The sequence below is a fragment of the Vanessa cardui genome, chromosome 30 (genome assembly GCF_905220365.1).
Source record: "Vanessa cardui chromosome 30, ilVanCard2.1, whole genome shotgun sequence".
Taxonomy (NCBI): domain Eukaryota; kingdom Metazoa; phylum Arthropoda; class Insecta; order Lepidoptera; family Nymphalidae; genus Vanessa; species Vanessa cardui.
The window spans coordinates 2,303,611-2,329,218 of NC_061152.1; the positions used below are offsets into that span (position 1 = coordinate 2,303,611).

At 33.4% G+C, this 25,608-nt stretch overlaps 1 protein-coding gene and 1 pseudogene across 1 annotated transcript; one reads left to right on the top strand and one right to left on the bottom strand.

Annotated features, from left to right (window-relative positions):
* The first annotated feature begins 18,932 nt into the window (after positions 1-18,932).
* Positions 18,933-21,143, top strand: LOC124542295 (annotated as a pseudogene).
* Positions 21,144-21,867: 724 nt separating this feature from the next.
* On the bottom strand, positions 21,868-25,322 carry LOC124542107. Its single transcript, XM_047120040.1, has 5 exons — positions 25,037-25,322; positions 23,989-24,053; positions 23,228-23,461; positions 22,765-23,046; positions 21,868-22,442 (listed from the first exon to the last, which is right to left on the bottom strand). Exons 1-5 carry the CDS (start codon positions 25,320-25,322, stop codon positions 22,317-22,319), a joined length of 993 nt encoding a protein of 330 aa, XP_046975996.1. The 3' UTR covers positions 21,868-22,316.
* Between the last annotated feature and the right edge of the window lie 286 nt (positions 25,323-25,608).

Genomic DNA, 25,608 nt, shown 5'->3' on the forward strand with positions numbered 1-25,608 from the left:
TCCAACCTTCTTACTATTTACACTATTACTACTATTTACAGAACTTAAAAATACGCCTGCTCTCTCCGTCTCAGTGTCCGTCGTGCTCGCCGTTTGGTCGTTTGAAAAAATCTCTTGTTCAGCTTTGTCCCTTCCAGATTTCGAACTGGGACGGTCCGATCCGTGAAGCGGATCGGAGAGGGAGTGACACCCTCCTGGAGAATAATTATTGTTAGTTAAACTCATTATAAAAAAAATTGCCGGAGCTGCCGGCCAGAACCCAAGCCGAGTGTGGCTTTACACAACTTTTGGGCGAATCCTCTTTGAACAGTTTGTTTACAGCTGGCGACCACGCACTGGCGGCGTGTAGTAAAATAGGTTCAACTGCGGCGTTTTAAATTATTTTAATAACTTCGGGATGCAAACCCCAGCTGACGCGACCTTTTGCCAATTGTCTGTATATGTTTACAGCTTTTCTGCAAACAATTGTCACGTGCTATTCATAAGTTTGCTGTCTATAGTTAAACCTAACATCTTGATATCACTCGACATTTCAATTTCTATACGTCCCATGCTCAGGCGTGTCATACTTTAGTCTCCGCGTAACTACCATTGCACAAGTTTTGTGTGTTGCGAATTGAAGTCGGTTTTTGCCCCATGCATGAACATAGTCAAGAGCTGTATAAGCGTAGCGTTCTATGGCTAATGATGTGTCTCCGTCAAAATTTAGAGTGATATCATCCGCAAAAGCGTGATAATAGACTCCTATTTCGTCAAGCTGTTTGAGTAGCGAGTCCAAGACAACATTCCAGAGGATAGGCCCGTCTATCGATCTCTGCACGCAACCCTTATATAATACGCAATACTTGGTGGTAGGGCTTTGTGAAAGCCCGCCTGGGTAGGTACCACCCACTCATCAGATAATCTACCGCTAAACAATAGTTGTCTATGGATTATGGTGACCACTTACCATCAGGTGGCCCATATGCTCATCCCCCAACCTATTCCATAAATGCAGAATGCCGGTATAAAAGTTTTTTTTTATACATATAATTATATAACGATTTATATCAATACAATATTTTAATATAATTGAAATATTGTTTCAGGTCTTGTGCTGTGAAGCGGCACAAGACCTGAAACCAATAACAATTTAACTTATAATCATGCTACCGGTAATTAAAAGAGACAACAATTGTTCAATTATATTATTAAATAGGGTAACATTTGTAATAAACAATGTCTGTCTTCCAGTTTGGCCTAGGCCAGGCTTGGATGCGGGCCTGAAGGCGAACCTCGCTACTAATAAAAGTTAAATGTAACAGTAATAATTAAATTGTTAAGTACTAAATTTCTGATTCGATAACACGACACTAGATGTCGTAATAATAACGTTTGAAAATTAATAATTATAATATTATAATCTACTATTCACAAACAAACACAATTATATTTAATAAAAATAACAAGAACATAAAACAATGCTTTAAACATGCAACTGAAATCAATCTTTTATCCTCTGTTTCAACTAATATGGCCGTCGCCCCCGGCTGTCAGATATCATCTGTGACACTTCGTCGTCTGTCCGGTGACGTCAAATCATTTTCGTTCAACAATATTAATATTTAAAATTTTGAAATTGTTTTAGTTATATAGTTAACAATAAATCGGTAGCACTGTGAATAAATAAGTGATTTTAATATTATGTTTTAATTTTCTAGGTGCTGTAAAGCGGCACCAGATGTCGTATTAAATTTAAAATTTTATAAAATAATAGTCAGTAATTTTAAGTTAAGTTAAAATTAAAGACTTTTGGTGTCTATTTTAAAATTTTAGTCTTTGTTTTGTTGGTGCTGTAAAGCGGCACCAGAAGCCGATTATTTAATTTTTTAAAATAGTAATAGTTTGTAAGACATTAACAATTGGTCAATTATATTATTTATAATTAGTTAAAATAGTTATAAAGGTTTCTTGGTACTGTGGAAGGTATACGTCGAGATTTAAAATGAGATGTCAAATTTAATAAAATATAATGATTATTATTTTTATGGTATAGGTTGGGGGACGAGCATATGGGCCACTTGATGGTAAGTGGTCACCATCACCCATAGACAATGAAGCTGTAAGAAATATTAACTATTCCTTACATCGTCAATGCGCCAACTTGGGAACTAAGATGTTATACCCCTTGTGGCTGTAGTTACACTCGCTCACTCACCCTTCAAACCGGAACACAACAATACTGATTACTGTTATTTGGCGGTAGAATAACAGATGAGTGAATGGTACCTACCCAGACAGGCTTGCACAAAGCCCTACCACAAAATTTATTTAAAGATAGGTAACAAATCATCCCCTATAACGAGAGTAAGCCAAGATTTTTAAGCAATAATCGTTTTCTTCTCTCAGTCTATATAGTTAAAAACGATAATATTGGGGGTGTATATTGCTCCTTTGTTCGGTAATAAAATTTAAATTAAAACAGTAGGAAAAGGTGTATATGGCTCCTTCCCTGTCATGAATAACGTCAACTTATTGTATTAGTTAGTGTATGTAAAGGTACCCAGGTCTATGTTAAAATTGTTTAAAAGTTTCCCTCGTCCGAAGCTTATATTTGCCGTGTCTTCTCTCGATATCTATTTAGGTATAAATAAATATATAAACAATATGTTAGGGCTGATACCCGGTAGTATTGGTACTGTGAGACTTCAAAATAAAACCACCGAGTATGTACTGCTGGTCAGATAGTGTAATTGCTCTCTCTTTATGAAATTACAAAAATTGTATTGTACTTTAGAAAAAACATTTCTATAGCGCGATGTAAAATACATGTAACGCCATCTATTGACCAAATCATAAACTAAAGGATTATTTGGCATAATGTCATTTGATCTTGAACATACCGCCCACCAAGAACGTTACTGAAGGAACGTCCTTCCGAGTTTACTTAAAAGTTGTACACATATAATAAGAAACCAGATAAAATATTTTGTTGAATACAATAATGTACTGGTTTGAACTAAACTTAAAACTGAACAATAACTTAGGAATACTAAGTACCTTAAATTAAATAACAATAAAACATAAAATAAAACTACACTTAAGCTAGGTACATTTAAAGTAATAACCTTTAGCAATAGTAAATATTATTTGGTCTCCCTATCTAATACAATTACATTTGTCCTAAGAATAATGAAAAACATAACAATAATAATACAAAAGTTGAACTAAAACACATGAATATAATAGGAACTAATCACACAAACAAAAATTAAACATTCTTTTGTTCGGTAACTGGTAAAATGCAAATTTTAGACGTTGGTCTTTTAATTGTATTGGACTTAGTGCGTACTCTGACTACACGGGTAATATTATCACTACCAGGATGTTTATGTAATATACGACCTAACAACCAACGGCTTGGAGGTAAATTATCTTCCTTTATCAGAACTATGTCACCAACTGATGGCTCAGGAACTTGACAAGACCATTTATACCGGTTCATCAAATTAGACAGGTATTCGTTTGACCAACATTATTATATTATATAATTACATCTTCAACAGTAAAAAAACGAGACAATGTTTTGCTAAGTAGCAATAAATGTGATAGAAAAGCTCAAAAGTATAAGGCATGCTCCAAAATTCTCACGTATGAAGAAGAAAATAAAAACAGTAATACAAACTCAGATGACATAAAAGAATGTGCTACTCACACAGACACGTCTAAAACTAAGATAAAAAAGAGTCCAAACGTAGAAGTGCAGTCGAAATTAAATGTAATAAATGATACAAATTGCGAAGATAGCCAGATTAACGTTAATTTAACACGTCATAATATTACTGTAAAAAATAACTTAAATACAATATACATATTAGGTGAACAATATACCGTTGGAATGTCACAAAATTTAATTAAAAGCAGAATAGGTAAATGGAACAAATATAGAATAACATCTTTTGTAAAGCCTAATGCATTATCTTCAGAAACTCTTAGGCTCAGTGATACTCTTAAATCCGAACTGAATGATAAAGACATCATTATACTCTCTGTGGGAGCCAATGATAAGAATCCTTTTGTGTTGCTAAATGAGTTGAGTATAACACTAAATAAACTGAAAAACTATAAAGTATATGTATTGCCTGTCTATTTTAATAGGTTTCTTAATACCTTAAAATTAAATAACCATATTGCTTGCCTAGTCAAACTATATAAAAATTGTACTTTTTTTAAACAAAGTAGAGAATACTCACGCTCAAAAGAATACTTAAACGATATGATTAAAAAAATAAATTTTAATATTGATTTAGACGATTATAATAATAAGTTTCTAACGTTTAAAAACAAAAAACATATAAAAAATAATACATATCATGACAGAGAATCAAAGAACAAAAATAAAATAACATATTATTTTAAAAAGATCCCAAATATCAATAATAATAAGACTATAATCCAAAAAGCATGCACTGAAAATTTAGAACCTATGAAAGGAACTATCCCATTTTATTTTAAAAAAATAACTGTAAATCATGATAAGAATATAAATTTTTTTCGGGAATAAAGTAACTATATTTCATCAAAACATTGCAGGCGCCATTAATAAATGTGAAGAACTATACATTTCGTTACTTGACCTCAGCAATATGTTAAAAAACAAAATAAATATAATCTGCCTTACAGAAACTTTTATCAAAAGGGGAACTGAATCATTGTTAATTATTCCAGGGTATAAAGTTATGTCTTCTTACTGTAGAAACATTAGTCGTGGAGGATCCTGTATTTTAAGCAAAAATAACGTTAAATGTAAGGAATTAGAATTAGTAAGCCAATTTTCTACTGAATATTCCTTTGAATGTAGTGGAATTGAAATTTTAGATGAAAATTTATTAATAATCTGCATTTACCGTACACCAAAAAGTAAATTACATATTTTTTTCCAAAAATTAAATATTTTACTTCACAAATTACATTTAAAAACCAAACAAAAGAAAATTATTCTCTGTGGTGATTGGAATATTGACATATTAAAACAAAATAACGAATCCAAGGAATTAGTAAATTTATTAAATAATTACCATATAAAAATACACATCAAAACACCTACGCGTTTGTCTTCATGTCTAGATTTAATAGCTAGCAATATAAGAAATGTTGAACCAATGGTACACCATCTGGGCCTATCTGACCACGAAACTGGACAAACTCTAACATTTGATATTAAGGGTAATCATGAATGTGTAACATCTTGGTTTGAATACAAAAGAGATTATAACAGACACAATACCAACAAGTTTTTAGAATGTATCTCGAAACTTTCTTTTTCTGAAATATGGGATAGTACGAATGTAAATGAGGTATTCGATTCATTTCACTCAATATTAAAAATGTTCTATGACTTATGTTTTCCTTTTAAAAAAATAAAAATGGGTGTTAAAACGCGAAAGTCATTGTGGTTAACAAAAGGTATAAAAAGATCCAGCTTAATAAAAAGACGATTGTACGTAAGTTACAGACTAAATAGCGAAAATAAAATAGTAAGTAAAAAAAGATTTAAGAAATATAGCTCCTTATTAAAAAAATGTATATATCGTTCTAAACAAATTCAACATATTAATTACATAAATAAACACAAAAACAAATGCAAAGCGGTATGGGATACAATTCGAGAATATCAAGCTGTACATTCACAAAATAGGTACATTGACAAAATAAAAATTAACAATATAATATACGCTGACCCTAATATAATATGTGAATTATTCAATAATTTCTTTATTAATAATAATTATAGCAATAATAATAATAATAATATATATTTTAGTAATAATTATAATAATGATATTAATAATAAACGTGACATTGACATTAATAGGTGTAAACAATTAAAAATAATAGAGCCAAATATAACAGAAACCATATTTCTTAGCCCAACAGATCCAAACGAAATACTTAGTATTATAAAATCACTGAATAACACAAAATCCGTGGGTTGCGATGGAATCCGTACAGATATTATAAAAAAAAGTGCAGCACTTTTATGCAAGCCACTTTCACACATTATAAATCTATCATTTGAACAGGGAATATTTCCTACGACCTTAAAGTTAACAATTGTAAAACCCTTGTTCAAGAAAGGTGATTTCTTAGATATTAATAATTATAGACCAATCGCTTTAATAAACGTTTTATCAAAAGTCTTTGAGAAAGCTATACTAAAAAGATTTAATAATTTCTATGATAAACACGATATTCTAGTTAAAGAACAATTTGGATTCCGAAATGATAATTCTACGACATTAGCTTGTTTTAACTTCATTAAAACCATAACTGACAGCTTAAACGACAAGGTACCAATTACTGCTATTCTTTTAGATATGACAAAAGCGTTTGATTATGTTGACCATAAACGATTACTAAAAAAACTAGACACATACGGTATAAGAGGAAATGCCTACCAATGGATTAAAAGCTACCTAAGCAACAGATTACAATGTACTGAAGTGTCAAAAATTGTTAATTGTGCAAAACTTACGCGCAAATCAAAATTTAGAACAATTATGTGTGGTGTTCCACAAGGCAGTATTTTGGGTCCTTTCCTGTTTCTTACGTATATAAACGATCTTCCTAAAAATATTAATCACCCATGTATCTTATTTGCTGACGATACAACTATTCTCGTAAAATGTATAAAGAATTACAATTATGAACTATTGATTAACGAAGCCCTCAATGAAGTGATGAAGTGGCTCGATGTGAACTTATTAAAAGTAAATCTAAATAAAACAAAAGTCATACAATTTATTTCCTTTCATAGTAAAAAAATACACATAAACGTTCAATACGAATCGAATAAAATAGAAGAAACGAATGTATCAAAATTTTTAGGTGTCTTGTTCGATACAAACTGTAGTTGGAATCACCATATTGACTATGTTTGTACTAAGTTGGAAAAATTTGTATATGCTTTAAGACGTGTACGTTTGACAGTTTCACGTGAAGCAGCTATAACTGCTTACCATGGATATGTCGCATCAGTTTTATCGTATGGGTTAATAATTTGGGGAAATTCTGTTCACATCTTAAGAGCATTTAGAGTTCAAAAGAAGTGCATTAGAGCTATTTACGGCATAGGACCTCTCGAAAGTTGCAAGCCAGTATTTAAAGAACTGAAGATTTTGCCATTGCCATGTTTGTATATAAAGGAAATCTGTATCTTTGTCAAAAGATATCCCAATTATTTTCAGCTCAATTCAGAAGTTAACAAATCTAAGAGATATCCCAATAAAATTTATGTACCTAGGTCTTACCTCAATATTTATAAAAATAATGCATTTTATATGGCAATTAAAATTTTCAACAAGTTACCAGATGAAATACAAAATTTACCAATAAATAAATTCAAAATAAGGATAAAATTGTGGCTTTTAGAAAAATGCTATTATGACATAAAACAATATTTAAATAATTAAAAATACTAATTCTTTAAGACTGCAATATAGATATAATATGAATTGGATATATGGATAAATATAATGTTAATACTAATTTTTAGTCCCTTTTACCGCATGACAAATATTAATTTCTTCAATTCAGTGTAATCATAAGTTTATTTATTCCAATATTGTTTAGATTGATATTCAGTTTTTATTAGATATTGACATTTTTTTTATTGTATAAATATTTTATTCAAGACATTATGGTTGCCTTAATTATTCCAATTGTGTAGTTTGATTGCATGATTCAGTGTAATATAGTATAATATTTGCATACCAAAACGGTTGAATATGATAAGGACATAATTACTGTAAGATCTTTGTAACCATATTCTTGCAAATAAATTTCATTTCATTTCATTTCATTTCATTTCATTTCATTTCAACGTTTCCAAAACGATTGAACCATTCTCTGAACAAATTGCCAACGCGACAAGTGGTTCAACCTTGAACTTTCAAATTGATTATCGGGTACATTCAGTAACGGTTCGCCAATTAGGAAATATCCAGGTGTTAAAGGTAATGCTTCACCAGGATCAGCGACATGAATAACACTCATGGGTCGCGAATTCAAACAAGCTTCCACTTGGGTCAGAAGCGTGGTCATTTCCTCGAATGTAAGGGTCGAGTCACCTATGACTCTTTTTAAGTGAAATTTTATTGATTTCACTCCTGCTTCCCACAGTCCGCCGAAATTGGGACTGTGCGGAGGAATGAAGTGCCACTCCGTATCATTCGATTCTAAATGCTCTGCTATAGATGGTTGAATTGATACTAATTCCTGTAACTCTCTTGCGGCACCGACAAAAGTGGTACCGTTATCGCTCCACAACTTAGCACAGTGACCTCGTCTAGACACGAAACGTCTGAAAGCTGCCAAAAATGCCTGCGTGTTCATGTCACTGACTACTTCTAAATGTAAAGCACGAGTAACCATGCATATAAAAAGACATATATAGCCTTTGTACGAACGGTGCCCACGACCCTTCGTTGTTCTAAGATTTATGGGTCCCGCGTAATCTACACCACTATGTAAAAATGGACGAGCTGGAGTACATCTAACGGACGGTAATGAACCCATAAATTGATTATTTATATTTGCTCTTTGCTTTGCACACTTAACACACTTGTATATGTGGTGTTTGGCTAAGTTTCTAATTCCTATTATCCAGTAGGCTGTCCTCAAAAAACTTATCATCAACTGAAGACCTCCGTGCAGCGTTTTGACATGAGCATCTACTATTATGAGTCGAGTCACTGGACTACAGCGTGGTAGTACAATCGGATGTTTGATCTGTTCACTCAACTGAGCTTTCTCCAATCTGCCTCTAACTCTTATTATTCCTTTATTATCAAGGTAAGGACAAAGTACTTCAATACACTTGATTTTATTTGTAAATAGCCTTTATCCTGCAATTGTGTATATTCCTTTGTAAATAGTTCCTTTTGTGTTTGTCTTATACAACATTCTAGCGCAGCATCTAATTCTACCTTTTGTAAATACATTCCACGATATATTTTGTTATTTTTCAGGAATCTTCGACAATATGCAACAACTTTCATTAACCTTTTAATGTAGAATACCTTTCGAAAATTGAATTATTTGAAACAACCGTTACATAAGATTTAACGCACTCTTCTAAATCCAAGTTTAATTTGTCTAAATTATTTGGTCTGTTATAGGATATATTGTCCTTTTTCAGGAATGATGGTCCTGAAAACCATAAATCACAGGTGAGAAGTGATTTCGGCGTTATTCCCCTAGATGCACAGTCTGCGGGGTTGTCCTTTGTCGCAACATGAAACCATTGAGATGCTTTCATGTTCGTTAGTATTTCAGATGTTCGATTAGCTACAAACGTTTTCCATCTACTTGGGTGGTCGTTAATCCAGGCTAGTACAACTGTGGAATCGGTCCATGCTTTAATTTGATCTTTGGGAATACTCAAGATATTAGCTGTTTCGATCAAAAGTTGTGACAGAAGAACTGCTCCACACAACTCTAGCCGTGGAATACTAATTTGTTTTACAGGAGCTACTCTGGTTTTTGCAACAATAAGTGTCACGTGTATTTCACCTTCAAGGTCAATGTTCCTCAAATAATTCACGGCTGAGTAAGCTGTCTTCGAAGCATCACTAAATCCATGCAGTTCCAGCTTCTGATTCAATGTAGTGCCAATCCAACGAGGTATGCGTACGTCGGTAAGTAGTAACAGTTGCTCTCGATAGTCAATCCACTCCTTCACTAACTCCACGTTTAGTTCTTCATCCCAACTAACGCCGGTAAGCCATAACTTTTGTATGAATACCTTTGCTAGTACTATACTTGGGGCTATCCAACCCAAAGGATCAAATAGCCGTGCTATATTTGAAATAATTGATCTTTTAGTTGCAGGTGCAGTCATCAGCGGCGGGAGATTAACTAAGTACTGGAAGGTGTCTTGGCTGCGGTTCCAGGTAAGTCCTAATATTTTTATTGTACTATCTATCTTGATTTCTACTTCTTTTACTTCTTCGTGTGATATTTCTTTAACCTTGTCTATGTTGTCCATATAAATTATGTCCTTGTTTGTTCTATTTATATATAATTGTCCTTGATCTTTCTCATTCTCCATTTCCTTAATTTCTTTTATTAATTCCTGATTATTAGAATTCCATTTTTGCAATTTAAATCCACCTTTACCTAATAATTCTGTTATTTGTGTATATATTTCTAATCCTTGATCCACTTCGTAACACCCTGTCATAAGATCATCCATATAGAAACAATTGAGTACTTTATCTTTTGCAAGTGGATAGTTGTCTCCTTCATCAAAAGCAACTTGGTGTAACCTCCGAACGGCTTGATAAGGTGCAGAAGCTGTACCAAAGGTGACTGTCGTTAGTTCATAGTCAACGATTTCTTTTTCCGGACAATCACGCCAAAGTATGCGTTGAAACATTGCATCTCCTTCAGCAATTCGGACTTGACGATACATTTTAATTATATCTGCTACCAGTGCTATGGGATACAATCGCCATCTTAATATGGTGTGCCTTAAGTCAGCTTGCAATTTCGGCCCTACCATAAGATTATCATTTAAAGAAACTCCGTTACTGTTCTTCTGAGATGCATTAAAAACTACTCGAACTTTTGTAGTAGTTTTATCGTCGCGTACAACCGCGTGATGAGGTAAGTAAAAAGCTTTATCTTTCTTCATATCATCTTTTGCTATTGGTCTCATGTGTCCTAATGATAAATATTCTTGTATAACCTCTACGTACTTTTCTTTTAGTTCTTTATTATTTCCTAATCTTTTTTCTAATGACTTAAATCTTTTTTCAGCTATATCTCGCGAATTTCCAGACATGCATAGTGTATTCTCTTCACGAAAAGGTAACCTAACAATATATCTCCCACTTTCATCTCTTCTAGTAGTTAGACTATAGAACTCTTCACATGCTTTCTCTTCCGGTGTAAGTATTTGCTTTGTACTAGTTTGTTCTTCTAATTCCCAAAATCTTTTTAAAATAACATCTTCTTTATCTACCTGAGCATGTAATACATTGATAACTTTTGACCTCTCTTTATCTTCGTTATCAACAACACCCGAGATGACCCATCCTAAGGTAGTATTTTGGGCGATTAAATTGCCGGCAGGATTTTTTATTATCCCCTCAGTAATGATGTGGCTGTAAACGTCAGCACCTAATAAAATATCAATTTTATTGGAGGTGTGGAATCCTGGATCTGCAAGACACAGGTTTGTGACACTTAGCCAATTTAAGTTAGTCTTGACGCTACGTTCAGGTAAGTAGGATGTTATTTTGTTTAACACGTATGCCTTCACCGTAAACACGAAGTCGGAATTCACCCTTGATCTTATATTTAAATGTACCATAGACCAAGCAATGGTTGAACTATTTTCACCAAGTCCTGATATAACTCCTTGTATAGGTGTATTTTTTAGACTAAGAAATTGAACTGCTGCTTCGGTTATAAAACAAGCTTGGGAGCCCTGATCAAGTAAGGCACGGACGGGATGATATTCGCCATTCTTCGACTCGACTTTGATTAGCGCTGTGGCTAATAATATATAATAAACCTGTCTTGGTTTTGACACCCTTCCTGTCGACAAGCACGAAACTATCGGAGGAGAACTAGTTGAGGAATTAACATTTTCTATCGTAGGCTTCATTGATGTGGTTTGCTCTGATTGAGGATTAAAATGAAGAAGCGAGTGATGGCGCTTCCGACAAACTTTACAAGTGGTAACCTTTTTGCAATCATATACGGTGTGATTACTACCTAAACAGTTAAAGCAGATTCGGTTCTTCATCACAAACTCTCGTCTACTCTCAACAGGCTGTTTAGAAAACTTCTTGCAAAAACAAACTTTGTGCGGTTCTGAGCAGTATTCACAGCACATACTTGATGAGTTAGTGGCTAACATTACCTTTGCACCATGAGAATTGTTATAGTAATTTTTATTTACCTGCTGAGCCATCGATACCTTTGGTTCTAAAAATTCTAAAGCACGGAAACGATTTTCAATAAACAGTTTGAATTGTTCAAAGGTTGGCAAATCATTATTGGAATCGCTGGCACAAACATTTAACTCCCATTGTTTACGAGTTTCACTATCTAGTTTTAGAGTAACAATGTGTATGATAATAATATCCCATGTATTTACGTTAATATTTAAGTTTCTAAGTGCATGTAAACAATCACATGTATCTAACAATTCTTTCAACGATGAAGCTGACTCGACATTTATTCGTTTTTGACCAAACAATATTTTTAAAATACAATAAGTCAGATATTTCTTGTTATTATATCGTTTTTCTAATTGAGCCCAGCACTCACTATAGTTAGCGGAAGTTATTGGAGTGTGGCGAATGAGTTGTTCAGCTTCACCAGAAAGGTGACTTTTCAAATAATGCATTTTTTGTACATTATCTAATGAATCATTTTTGTGCACTAAAGATGTGAAAAGATCGTGAAATGTTGTCCATTCCCCATATTTACCAGAAAATATAGGGATGGCGATCTTTGGTAGTTTAACAAAAGGAGTAACTGGCTTCGACATACCTGAAGTGTTTTCATTTTGGACTGATCCCTTTGTCGAACAGATTTTGTTAAGCGTTGTTTTCATAAGACTTTTATAAACTATATAAGTATTCTCAACATCATCATATATATCACCTACCATTTGTTCTATATCCTCCAATTTAAATCTTTCATATAATTTAGTATTATTCTCTTTAAATATAGACCAATCCATTTCTAACAATTCTTGCTTGGTTTCAATATATTCTACTGTTAGTCTATCTTTACTACATTTTTTAAAGTTAATTAGACCTTTCTTTATTACATTTTGCGAATCTTTTAAAACATTTATTAAACCTTCTATTTTTAAAATATCCAAATTATGAATTAAGATAATTTAAAAGTATGATTTTTTTTTTCATGAAATCGGGCATAGGTTCCCCGTTCCTTCGTTTTTTTATAAATTATTCTAAGTCCTTAACTAACATGCTTAAAATTATAAAGTAAATCTAAATTAATCAATAAATTTTCTAAGCTCAAAATTTCTTCAAATTGAAATATTATTAGAAATTCAAAGTTCAAAAGAAAGCTAACTTTTTCACTTTTGGTTTTGATTATTCACCAATAAATATTGAAAATAATGTACTCACAGGATTGCACTTCACACAAACACAATTTGTTGACCTGGTGTAAGTGGCGCCCTCTGTAGGTGGCGACACTTTGAACTAATCCGCTGCAGTTGCTCCGTCCGCCCACCAATGCACGGCTGGGGTCCCCCGCTGCTGCGGCCTCTGATGCGTGTTTCCTTACTGCAGCAATCCACTGCGGAGACACGGGAGAAGCGGCTTCACCGCTCACAAAAAACACTATCCGGCTCGAAGGACCAATGTTAGGGCTGATACCCGGTAGTATTGGTACTGTGAGACTTCAAAATAAAACCACCGAGTATGTACTGCTGGTCAGATAGTGTAATTGCTCTCACTTTATGAAATTACAAAAATTGTATTGTACTTTAGAAAAAACATTTCTATAGCGCGATGTAAAATACATGTAACGCCATCTATTGACCAAATCATAAACTAAATGATTATTTGGCATAATGTCATTTGATCTTGAACACAATACAATAACAATTTTTAAAGGCAGTGACTTTGTGTATAATAATAATATATTTAGGTTCAGAAAAGAAAATAAAGAAAAAAATAAAAAAAATATACGAGTACCCTACGTAATTACATTTACTTATTTTTACATGAAACAAAAATAACTTACTCTTATAAATTATGACTTCATTTACACTTCAAATCACATATATTCATATAAAGACTAGTTAACGATAAAGCACTTTTACAAACAATGAATCAACGCACTTCCTACTTGCCGCAACGACCACCGAAATCACAATGAATCGATGGTGGTAGTGCAGATCATTTTATAGTCCATCTAAACATATATCTTATAATATTATATCAAGAACCACTGCCATGGATAGTCGATATAACCATTTTTTTTAAATATGAAGAACGACGAAAATAAAGTCACGACGACCGTCACACTATCCGCTCAACATTCAACGTCGTTCACACAGTTTTGGCAAAATGACAATATTTTTATAAAGAATAATTATAATTTTAAGTGTAATATATACGTCGGCGCATCCGCCTCTCATTACGTGATCTGTCAAATAGCAGTATCCATAACGAACACCGAGAACTGAAGGGGCGGCCGTCAGGAGAAAAGCGTCAGTCAGTTTTGGATCGTCGTAAAGTGCGCACGCATTCACGTGCTCGGTAGACGTTACGTTGTAATTAGGTGTTAATTACACTTATTATATGATTGTGGAAATTAAATTGTGTAATAGACTATCGTGTGAATTCTAAAAGTACCGTTGAGAATCGATTGCGAATTATACATTGAAGTGATTATTACAATAGACATTTTTTATTGAACTACCGTCTCCTTAATCGATAATCGATAGGCGTAGTAGTAGTATAATAATCATGATAATGCTGAAAAGCCTTTATATATATTTTAATAGAATTAAAATTCTGCAGCGATCAATGACGACGCGATAAGCGTCGTAAATACCAAACAAACTAAGAAAGGAATGTCACTCAACACAATAGCGAGCAATATACAGCCCGCTCGAATCACCGAGATTAAAGAAAAGGATTTCAAATTGAATGTGTTTAAAATTTTTATAATATTAAAATACGTATATTTACTTGGTGTAGGGCTTTGTGCAAACCCGCCTGGGTAGGTACCACCCACTCATCAGATGTTCTATTGCTAAAGAACAGTATGCAGTATTGTTGTGTTCCGGTTTGAAGGATGAGTGAGGCAGTGTACTACTAAGGCACAAGGGACATAACATCTTAGTTTCCAAGGTTGGTGCCTCATTGACGATGAAAGGAATAGTTAATATTTCTTACAGCGTCATTGTCTATGGGTGATGGTGACCACTTACCATCAGGTGGCTCATATGTTCGTCCGCCGTTTTTCGAGGTGTCAACGGAATCGTCTCTTCGTCACGATGATGTTAGGCTGGTTTTATGTCCTCCGGGAAAACCAGGGAAGGTTCTTTCCCTAAAACCACTAAACCAGTCGTTAATCAAAATTTTTTGAAATTGATATTGTTTCAATTCGATGTAATTTTTTGTGCTGCAAACCTGGAATCACTGCGAGAGCCTGGAAAAAACTTGAATTTTACTTAATTTTTTTTAAATATTATCAGCTGAATAGAATTTTTTTGGAAATTTGGATTTATGTAGTTCTAGTGACTGCCAAGATAGTTTCATAAATTAAACAGGGGGTCACCGATACTATTAATTTTTAAATTAATTTTAAAGTTTTAAATTTTTAATGTTCTTCATTTAATGCTACGGGAATTATTCATCTTTTTGAAAAAATATCCGATTTAAAAATGAAGGGCACCAATGAGTTGGTATAATTGTATTCTATTCGATGATGCAAAATTTTGATTCCAGGTGCACGGGGTCTTGTGTTCCGACCAAGTAAAATTGTTTGTATGCCTTTTACTCGGCCAATTTCGGGGATAAAAATCCAAAATTGGTCTCAAAAAAAGCGGGCAGCTAAGGCCTTTTCATTGATGTAATAAAAAAGGTACCTCGCCGCTTTAGTTTTGGCAGCGTATTTAAAAACAGTTGTAAGAATTAAGGTACCTGACCCATGTAATTTCCACCCACCTTATTTGTTTTTAAGTACAAAAAAAACAATACGAATGTTCAAATAAAACAAAAGTGTTAATTTAATCAATCATTTAATAAGCTATGTATTCAAACTTATTTTGTTTCAAAAATCAATGTTTTCTTTTAACTATAAGCTTTTTTTAAAAAGAGAGTTTTGGGCCTTATTCTTACCACTATTCCTTAATAAGGCCATACCCAGGCCATAACTGTTGGAATAATACAAAAACTCTCCTCACAATAAATACTTTATCTCTCCTGAAGTGGTTTACGATCCTTCCAATTCGACGATTAAAGTAAGAATGACCATTTCTAGGCTTACTTCTAGTATTTAATGTTTACACGCCCCTCCTTCGACTGTAGCAACATTCGGTTTCGATCCATTTTAAAAAACAATTTAGTCAAAACCGGATTTTGACAATCAACGCAAATTGTAACAACTATTTAAATCGAATTATTTATGCTGATAATACTTTAATACATTAAAACAATAAAATATGATCATATTAAAATAAATATGCTAACATAACATATGAGAGTATTATGTTTATCTTAATATGAATTTGTAGTAATTTTTTTGCAGTCCATTTAACCATTAAACTTTGTTGGGACAATAAACTTAAAAAAATCAAATTCTTGAAGGTAGTGTAAATAAGTTGTGTTATCTACCTTAGAAAACATTATTTTAAAGACAAAATATAACAATAAAAAACAGCAAAACTTTAATTAAAAAATCAAACAAAATAGGAACTTCTTAATAATCGTAATTAAGTAATCTACCTATGAGAATCAGTCTTGACATTTAGTTAAATGTCATAAATTCTTCAGAAATTACTGTTACATCATAACAATTCCAAGTAAGAAAAGAACCAAGCCATACGTTAGTTGGTAATGCATGCCTCAGGACATTCGAAATCCTCATCATCGGCATCAAGACCCACACATATCTCGTGGAACCAGGCACCACATAGTCTACATTGCCTCATGTCCAAAACTTTATCTTCTTTGCAAGCATGACAAAACCAAGTCCCAGCTAATGACTGCTGATTTTGACCTCTACCTTTGGAGGTCTTTAGTCTTCCTTTTGGCCTAGTAGAATATGATATAACCTTTCTAAAAAAATGAGTGGTCCTCAATCTTGCGACCACTAAATGTCTAAATCTAGGTGGTTCATGTAAGGGTAGGCGAGAAGACCGAGGCGAATCGGATCACTTTTTCTTTGAGCTTGATGAGCAGTTGAATGTTATTTTTATCAATAAAAATGTATAAATGTAACAATCGACTATAAAATAAACACTTGAAAACTTAAATCATACATATATTAGGCACTAAAAACAAAAATCGGGGTGAATAGGATCGTACACATTATTTAATAAAATTTTTAATAAAGTTTCTTAACACTATAGCTTTGAAAACAGTAAAAAATTAATAATGAGATCAGTTTTAACTATCGACGCATAATTCACATGTATGTGGTCCTCTTTCCACCCCATATCAGCACATTTTCGTGACACCATTCTTCGCAGGCATTGCACCTAATCCAACTCTCTGAGGGTGGATTAACGAATATTTCGGAACAGTAAATTCAGTGCCAGTCTCTCTGCTTTGCAGATGAACTCTTAATTTTTATATTTTGCTTTGCTTTCATCTTCATCTTCTTCAAAGTATTTTATTTGCGCGCAAACTTTTCCCTATTTCCCTTGGTTTTATTGTCTACCTTAAATATATTTTTTGTTTTTCTTTCGAGAAGAGTAATCGTATTCTAAGGTGACGTCAAATGCATGACCAGTTTTGAAACTTTACGAATTCTTTGAGAAGCAATTGGAGACTTTAAGGATGATAGAAGAATTATTTCAGCACAAATTGTGAACTTGTGGATGGCACTATATTATCAAGTGGTTTTGTATTTGTGGCTTGGATATTTGAAGATTGGGATTGTGGCTGCACCTGTTGGAACTCGTAGACTTAACTTGGGGCACTTAACACTCTCTGTATTACCCTGATGAATTCTTAATTTTTATCGCAGGCGTTGCTTTATTCTTCATCTTATTTTGCCCTACATCTGCACAGGTGGAAGATTGGGCTTTGTCAGATTGTTGTAAACTTTCAGATGACACTGTAACAGCTGCTGGTTGGGTATTTGTGGTTTTCACTTGTTGGAAACTTGGGAACTGAACTGGGGACTCTAAAATGTCCGACTCTTGATCGCCGATGAACTTGTAGTCAGGTATTGCATTGGCGTTTAATGAAAATATTCTAGTCTTTTAGAAGCCTTTTGTAGCATACCCAATAGTAGCAGCCTGATTCCAAGTCAGTTGGAAAAGTATTCCGAATGTGACTTTGGTAATACCTAGATTCGGATGTGAATGTTGCCATGCTGTAGCTTGTTGGTGGGAAAAGTTCCAAATGTTATCTCCACGCTTGACAAGTGCTTCCTTTTCAGTGCATTATTTTATACGTCGTAAGATGTGCTCGTGAATAAATAGTCTCCATGCGGAAACTGGGTTATTATTTTCAACATATCTTTTGGCGTATGGAGTAGGCCCTGAGATTTCTCTAAGTATATTTTGCTGGCTTCGACGTCCTACTCCACTGGCGTCTGCAGAAATACAAGTCCATTCTCTGCCATGTCTTGCTACTTGCAACATACCGACTTCTGGTACTGATGTCCTAGCTGAACGTCCTCTACGCGAATTCACACTAATATTGTCATTTGTAGCAGAGGAATCTACTTCGAAGTCGTCTGATGAAAAAGTGACCTGTTCCAGCTGAAATACTACATCACGGGTTTCACAATAATTTGCTGATGAATTGTCATCACTTTCATCACCTGACACATCTAGTTGTATATATGTGAATAAAGACTTCATTATCAGCCAAACTCTTTTTAATATCTGATATAGTTCAAAACTGGTGTGCGATTGTGGCAACGTGTTTAGAGAATAAAGGCAAAGTATTTTCTAATTGAAGTACAAATGATCTCAGTGAAACCTTGATCTTTTTAAAAATAGGCTTCCTTACTTTTTATCTTTCCATTTTTTTTGTAGGACATAGTTTCATACATCCACTGTTCATAAGTGACTACTCTGTTTGGCTGTGGAAGATAATACGATACCATTTTGTTTGCACAAACTTGAATATCGTATCAGACATTTAACTGAATAGACATTGCACGTCTTCATGGTTAAAAATTTAGTTAGATTACAGCACGGCAAGACTATAGGCATGTATCTACTAAGAACAAATGGAATGGATTAAATGGTCAAAAATTTTATTTCTGTGTTTAGTTTCAGAAATATAAATTAATTCAATGAAATATTATAAGATTGTTTATATTTTTACGAAACAAAATATGTAAATTTAGGCATTAAGTCACGTGACATTGAACACCAATCAGGAAGCGTTACGTCATCTCGTGCCAAACACCATTGTTGTTATGAGCGTCAGAGTTATTGTTGCACGGTTTAATCTTTTGTCGTCAGTTTTATTTAATTAGCCAAACCATTATTTAGAAAAAGAACATGGAATCTGGATTCACGAAAGGAAACGGCAATAACTTGCCCAGGATTGACGTTGTTATGCTTGGCAAGTTTTTCGCATCAAACAGCGACTTCTGCTCATCGGAATTTCGCAATGTTAAAACTTCGATGTAAGTATACAATAGTGAAATATAATCATTATAAGATAAATCCTCAATATTTCAATAATGTTATCTATAAAGCGTTATTTATTGATTGGTATAATAATTACAGTATTGACATATTTTAAGGTTAGAAATACAAAGCAAAATATACAAAAATGATACTTTTACACGTTAACTACTATTTTAGTCTTTACTTTTACTTACTTCCAGCTTGTCTAGTTGTAAAACATAATAGAATAATAAATCAGCTGCTTCTCATAACGTATAGATCGTAAGATCCAACCCCAGGAATCTTATTATGGTTGGATGGATGTATGGATGTTTGCTACTCTTTCACGCAAAAACTACTGAAGGGATTTGGATGAAACTTGGTATACATATAGTATATATCCTGGAAGAACACATAGGATAGTTTTAATCCCGAAAAAGCAACGGGAACGGGAATTATCGCGGGTGAAACCGCGGGCGTCAGCTAGTTATAAAATATTTTGGAAACCATGTCAAAGGCAATAATACTAGCCAGCCACTCTCAAACTTTAGTCAAATATTACAACTGTTTTTCACTGTAAATGTTAAAAAATGGGATTATTGTACCTACATACTTATATTAATATATTTAATTTCAGGTCCTCTCGAGATTCATATGGAGACGATGCTGTGAGCTATGTACAAGTGAAACGAGAGGGTAAACTGTGTACAGTGAAGTGCAAAATATGCCCGGAGCATAAAATTCATGCAAAATTATATAACTGTACACTTATTTTAGATGAAGAAGAAGAAAATGTTCTCTCTGTGAGGTGCGAAGACTGTGTAGCTTCCCAGGGGGGATGTAAACATGCAATTGCATTTCTTATGTGGATTCATCGCAGAAGTGAAGAACCTTCCTGCACTTCTATCGAGTGTTACTGGAAGAAGTCAAAACTTTCCAGGGTTGGTAGTAGCCTTAAATACATTACGGCCAAAGAACTTTCAAAGGGTAATCCTGTATTTCCAGGGAATTCATCTGCTCTCAAGAAGTTTTTACAAGAAGCTAAGAAGAGAAAAATTGCAGATTGTGACCTTTTGAAATATCAACCCACACATTGTGTGAGTGATGTAGAAGCTATTTCAATGCACCAACTTGCATATAGTCATAAAGAGAAAGATGTGGAAGATTTTTTGGGAAAAATACAGATAGCAATTGTCTGTAATACAGAAAATAGAGGAATTAACTAGGGAGCAATCAAAAAGTGCTCTTTGGTTCGAATTAAGATATGGTCGAATAACTGCTTCTAAAGCATTTGAAGTAAGCAGATGCAAAACAAGTGATGGAACACTTATAGCTGTCATACTTGGTGGCAAAATACCCGACACGCAATCTATGAAGCGTGGCTGCAGTTTAGAAGATGATGTGAGGAAAACTGTGATAGAGAAATTAAGAAAACCAATTTATAAATGTGGTTTCTTATTGAGCTCTAAATACCCAATGATTGCAGGTTCCCCAGATGGAATTTTTGAAGATGGCATTATAGAAATCAAATGTCCTCTTAATGAAAAGACTTACAAGAACTATGTCAAGAATGAAAAATACAACGCACAAATGCAAATTCAAATGTACCTATCACAAAAGAAATATTGTTATTATTGTATAGCTGACCCTGACTATCCAAATAATAAAAAAAGTGAATATAATAAAGGTATCATTCAACCTTACTTATGTTGAAGATTTAATTAATAAGTTAATAAACTTTTGGAAAATAAACATATACCCTTTATTATATCAAAGTGTAGAGTAAGTAAATTTGCTTATATGAAAAGGAGTGTTTATTTAAATAAAAAACTTTTTATTGAATTATAAACTAGTTTTATTTTATCAAAGAATCTTGCAAATTAACAAGCGCACATGCTTTGATAATTATGTCATCTAGTATTTTAATAAATTTAAAATTAACACATGCATGTGGCTTGAGCATATAAAATTCACGTAAGCGCCTAATTACTCTTTCTACGTGAATTCTAAGGCTTGCAATCTGTTTTGTAACTCTTGCTTGGTTCTTTGTCATTTTTATCCCTGTTTCTACACTAGGAGGTCTTACCAAAGTTACATTAGCTTTCTGTAAAAATTTCTCTACATGTTTAAATCCCCTATCTGCCATTACTATCATGCCACTTTTTAATGTTTTTATAAAATCACACGATTCAACTATACATGTGTCAGTTGTTCTCCCTCCAAATCCAGGAGAAATATAATTTATGAGTCCATTTGGTGTGCATGATATCAAATACTTAATGGTATTTGCCTTTTTATACTCTGACCATGTCATGGCCTGGTTTATGGCCTTCGACGGTTTTTGCACCTCTATCTCAAGGCAATCTATAATACAACTGACATTATTGTATCTGTGTCTAAAAGCCATTGGTAAAGTCCTTTTTATCATATCTTTATCAAGTTCCACAATAAAAGGACGCATCAAACTAGCAATCAGAGGTATGTTTTTTAAAAAATATCTTACTTAAATTTGCTGAAGTTGTTCCATATTCGTCTGCCAGCTGATTAAATGTAACATCTAATCTTATCTTGTTTAAACATAATAATAAATGATGTTTTGGAATTTTTAGCTCATCTTTTAAAATATCAATTAAGTAATAACAGTTACTGGGAATACCAAGATACAAGCGTGGCTTTTTTTCAATTTTTTTAATTGTGTACTCCAACATCATATCAGCTTGACTTTTTCTTTCTTCTGCAATCAATTCACTATCTGAAGATGACTTCACTCGCAAAGAATGTACGGATGATGAACAACTAGAGGATGGCTCGCATGAGGAAACATCACTATCTGAGTGCACTTCCTCAATCAACATTTTTTTTTAAATTTTGTTCAGGTTTGAGCCAGAAGGATATAATTTTTTAATGGTCTCATCTTTAAATGGGGATGTAAAACTCGATGTTACTGATGGCTTCAAGGGTAACAATGCCTGGCTTACTGTTTTAATTCGGGTCTGACTTGCTTTGATCCTGAACTTGTGTGTGATATGTACTTGAACTGATTTGTCCACTTTCTGTTCACATAAAGGTTCAGGCTCATTCTGTCTGATTGTATGAAAATCTGAAAAATAAATAAAAGTAATTAGTTTCAAAATCATTACTGAAAAATTATTGTAATGACAAATGAATGCAATATGTAATCAATCATACTTAAATCCTCACAGAGGGTGAATCAGACTATCAATATGAACAGCTCTTCCTATAGGACCAAAGCTGAAATTTGGCATTCCCATAAACCTTGCCGATGGGCCTAGCTCTTGTATTAAAATGTAAAACAAATAATTGAGTTCTCAGCATAGGAAAAGTTGTTCATATTGATGGTCTGAGTCACCCTCTGAGAGTTTCTTAGCATAGTTGATTACACATTGCATATTTAAACATACCTGAGCTTGTATGTGGAATATCTTTGAGACTTTGCGAACAAGTTTGTTCTGGATTTTCCAGACGCTCCATATTTTTTTTTTTGTATTCTCTTCAAGACTCTCTGCTATTATCTCCATTCTCTTTTTTTTTAACATAAATGGTCGTTCTGTGCTGCTACATGTCCGTTTCCTTCTGTCTTCCTGACATTCAAATTTACTTGGGGTACATCCTGGTTTCAATAGCACTTTCGATACTTTTCCCATGATATGATACTCAGTATAATTGAGCATATCATTAGGTAACTACAAAAAAACAAGAAATGGTGCTTATTGTGTACAATAAATAATGTGGGATAACAGAACTCCATGAAAAACCTTTACTAAGATCTAACCTCAAACCATATTTACAAAAATTATGTAAGAAAAATAAATATCTTTTTCTATAATTACGTGTTCGCTGGATTGCATTTTATTTAATACTTACATCGAAATGGTCTTCACAAAAGTACATTCTTGAAATTGATGATAAACAATTTGCATCATTTCGCCTTGCAAGATTTAGCCACTTTTTCCTTACTTCTGCGTTGCTTGGGACAAATATAAATAATTTGTTTGGCGTTTCAATGCTTGTGCTTTCACACTGGGGCACCATACAGTACTTATAATACGACGCATCGCCATACACAAACAGCTGTGTTTTGCACGGGATGACGTCACACTGACGCCATGACAGTTTTGAGCATTTTCGGTGGAAAATAAATGTCATTTTTATAAATTTTTGAGATGGCCCAGTGGTTAGAACGCGTGCATCTTAACTGATGATTGCGGGTTCAAACCCAGGCAAGCACCGCTGATTCATGTGCTTAATTTGTCTTTATAATTCATCTCGTTCTCGGCGGTAAAGGAAAACATCGTGAGGAAACCTGCATGTGTCTAATTTCATCGAAATTCTGCCACATGTGTATTCCATCAACCCGCATTGGAACAGTGTGGTGGAATATGTTCCAAACCATCTCCTTAATGGAAGAGGAGGCCTTATTTCAGCAGTGGGAAATTTACAGGCTGTTACTTTACTTTACTTTAAGTTCAAATAGAACGACACATTTTAAACATGTCGGAAAATAGCAACAAAAAATTATATACATAAAAAGTTAAAATAAAAAAACTGTGTGAAGCCGGGACAGCCGCGAAATGATTAAATTTTATAGCAACTAATTAATATTGTAATACAATAACCACACTCACTTCTAGAGATGAATTCTGCTTCTTTTCCAAATCTTTAATTTTTCCTTCAAAGCTTGTATCCTTGTCTGTAAAAAAAAAAAACAATAAAAACCGGTGGTAGCTTCACTTAATTGTTAAATGACGAAATACTGTGAAAACTCTTTTGTTAAATTTAAACTTCCCGCGTTTTTTATTGTCATATGTCATATTCTGTTTCTCTATTATCTGTGCCTTATTTTTTCAACTCTTTGAACATTACAAGCTTGTGTATTGCATTTAAGTTTTAAACAAATTCTAAACTATTTTTCACATATAAAAGTACTTGTTTTGAATTATTTATTAATCCAATGAAACTTTTTTATTTTTCACTTATAAAACTCCTATTTTGCATTAAATATAAACAATTTCGTTCCGATACACGTATAGTACGACGCAACTTAGATGTAGCATCGGAAAATTCAATAAAACCGATGACTGCCGATTCACACAACCAACAGAAACAGCTCCCTATCGCGCCACTCGACGCTATTCGTCGCTATAGATTCCCGCGTCAGTTCGACCCGAGACAGCGAGTGCGTGTAAAGCAACGCGTCGAATTGACGAATATGTTAGGTCGTGTGATATTACAAGTTATTGCGTTAGTGTAAAGATCATATTCACATAAGAAATAGATATTGATAATTTGGGATACGAAAGAAGACGAAATACAAATAATGGGTATTCTTCAATCAGATATATGGCACATCTTACATAAATCAACTAAACAATCGTAGAAAGTAAATAATTATAGATTTAAAAAATCAACATAAATATAATGAATTCTCATATAAATCAACAAAACAAAAAACAGCAACATTCTTTTCATTCATAATCAGGCAATGTTATTGTTTTCATTATTTGAAATTTCGGAATAATTTCAATTATCAATCGTTTCAAAATGTTCAATCAAAATATCATCATCGAAAAAAAATTGATAGAGTTTCTATAGCTAAGTAATCATTGGCTTTAACTGAGTCGTTTAGCTGAGATACTATAGTTGTATTTCCTACTTCTTTACAAAAACTTGTACTTGGTCCACTGTCAATTTGTCTTTCATCATCGAAAAACAATTCTACTTCATTAACTCCCTTTATCAAATCAATGGTGACAGCTTTAGATTTTACTGATTCATTCTGATGCACTACTGTCTTTGATTTCTTTCCTATTCCTTTTCCTTTCTTAACTAAATTTGTCTTTGGATCTTTGTTCTCTACTTCTGTTTCAACATAACTATCTTCAAGACTGACACTGCTTCCAGGTTCTACTTCTATTTTTCTTTTTCTTTTAGGTTCAATCACATTTGTTCGATATCGCATCTCCTTTAATATTTTTAAAACAGATTCGTCGACAGTAGTCGATTCATGTTCAATCTTGTCACAGCCGGGTAATCTTCTTAGTAAATCTCGAAAAGATATTGTGGCCCTCTCTATCGAACGTACTATCGAACTATCCTGCGTGGAATTTCCACAGTACATTATAGTCTGCGTGTACCGGCCCCCATCGGGAGATTATTATTTGTTTGAAACCACTATGGAGGACATTCTTAAAAAGCTATGTAAAACTAATAAATATATAATTGTATGTGGGGACTTTAACGTCGAC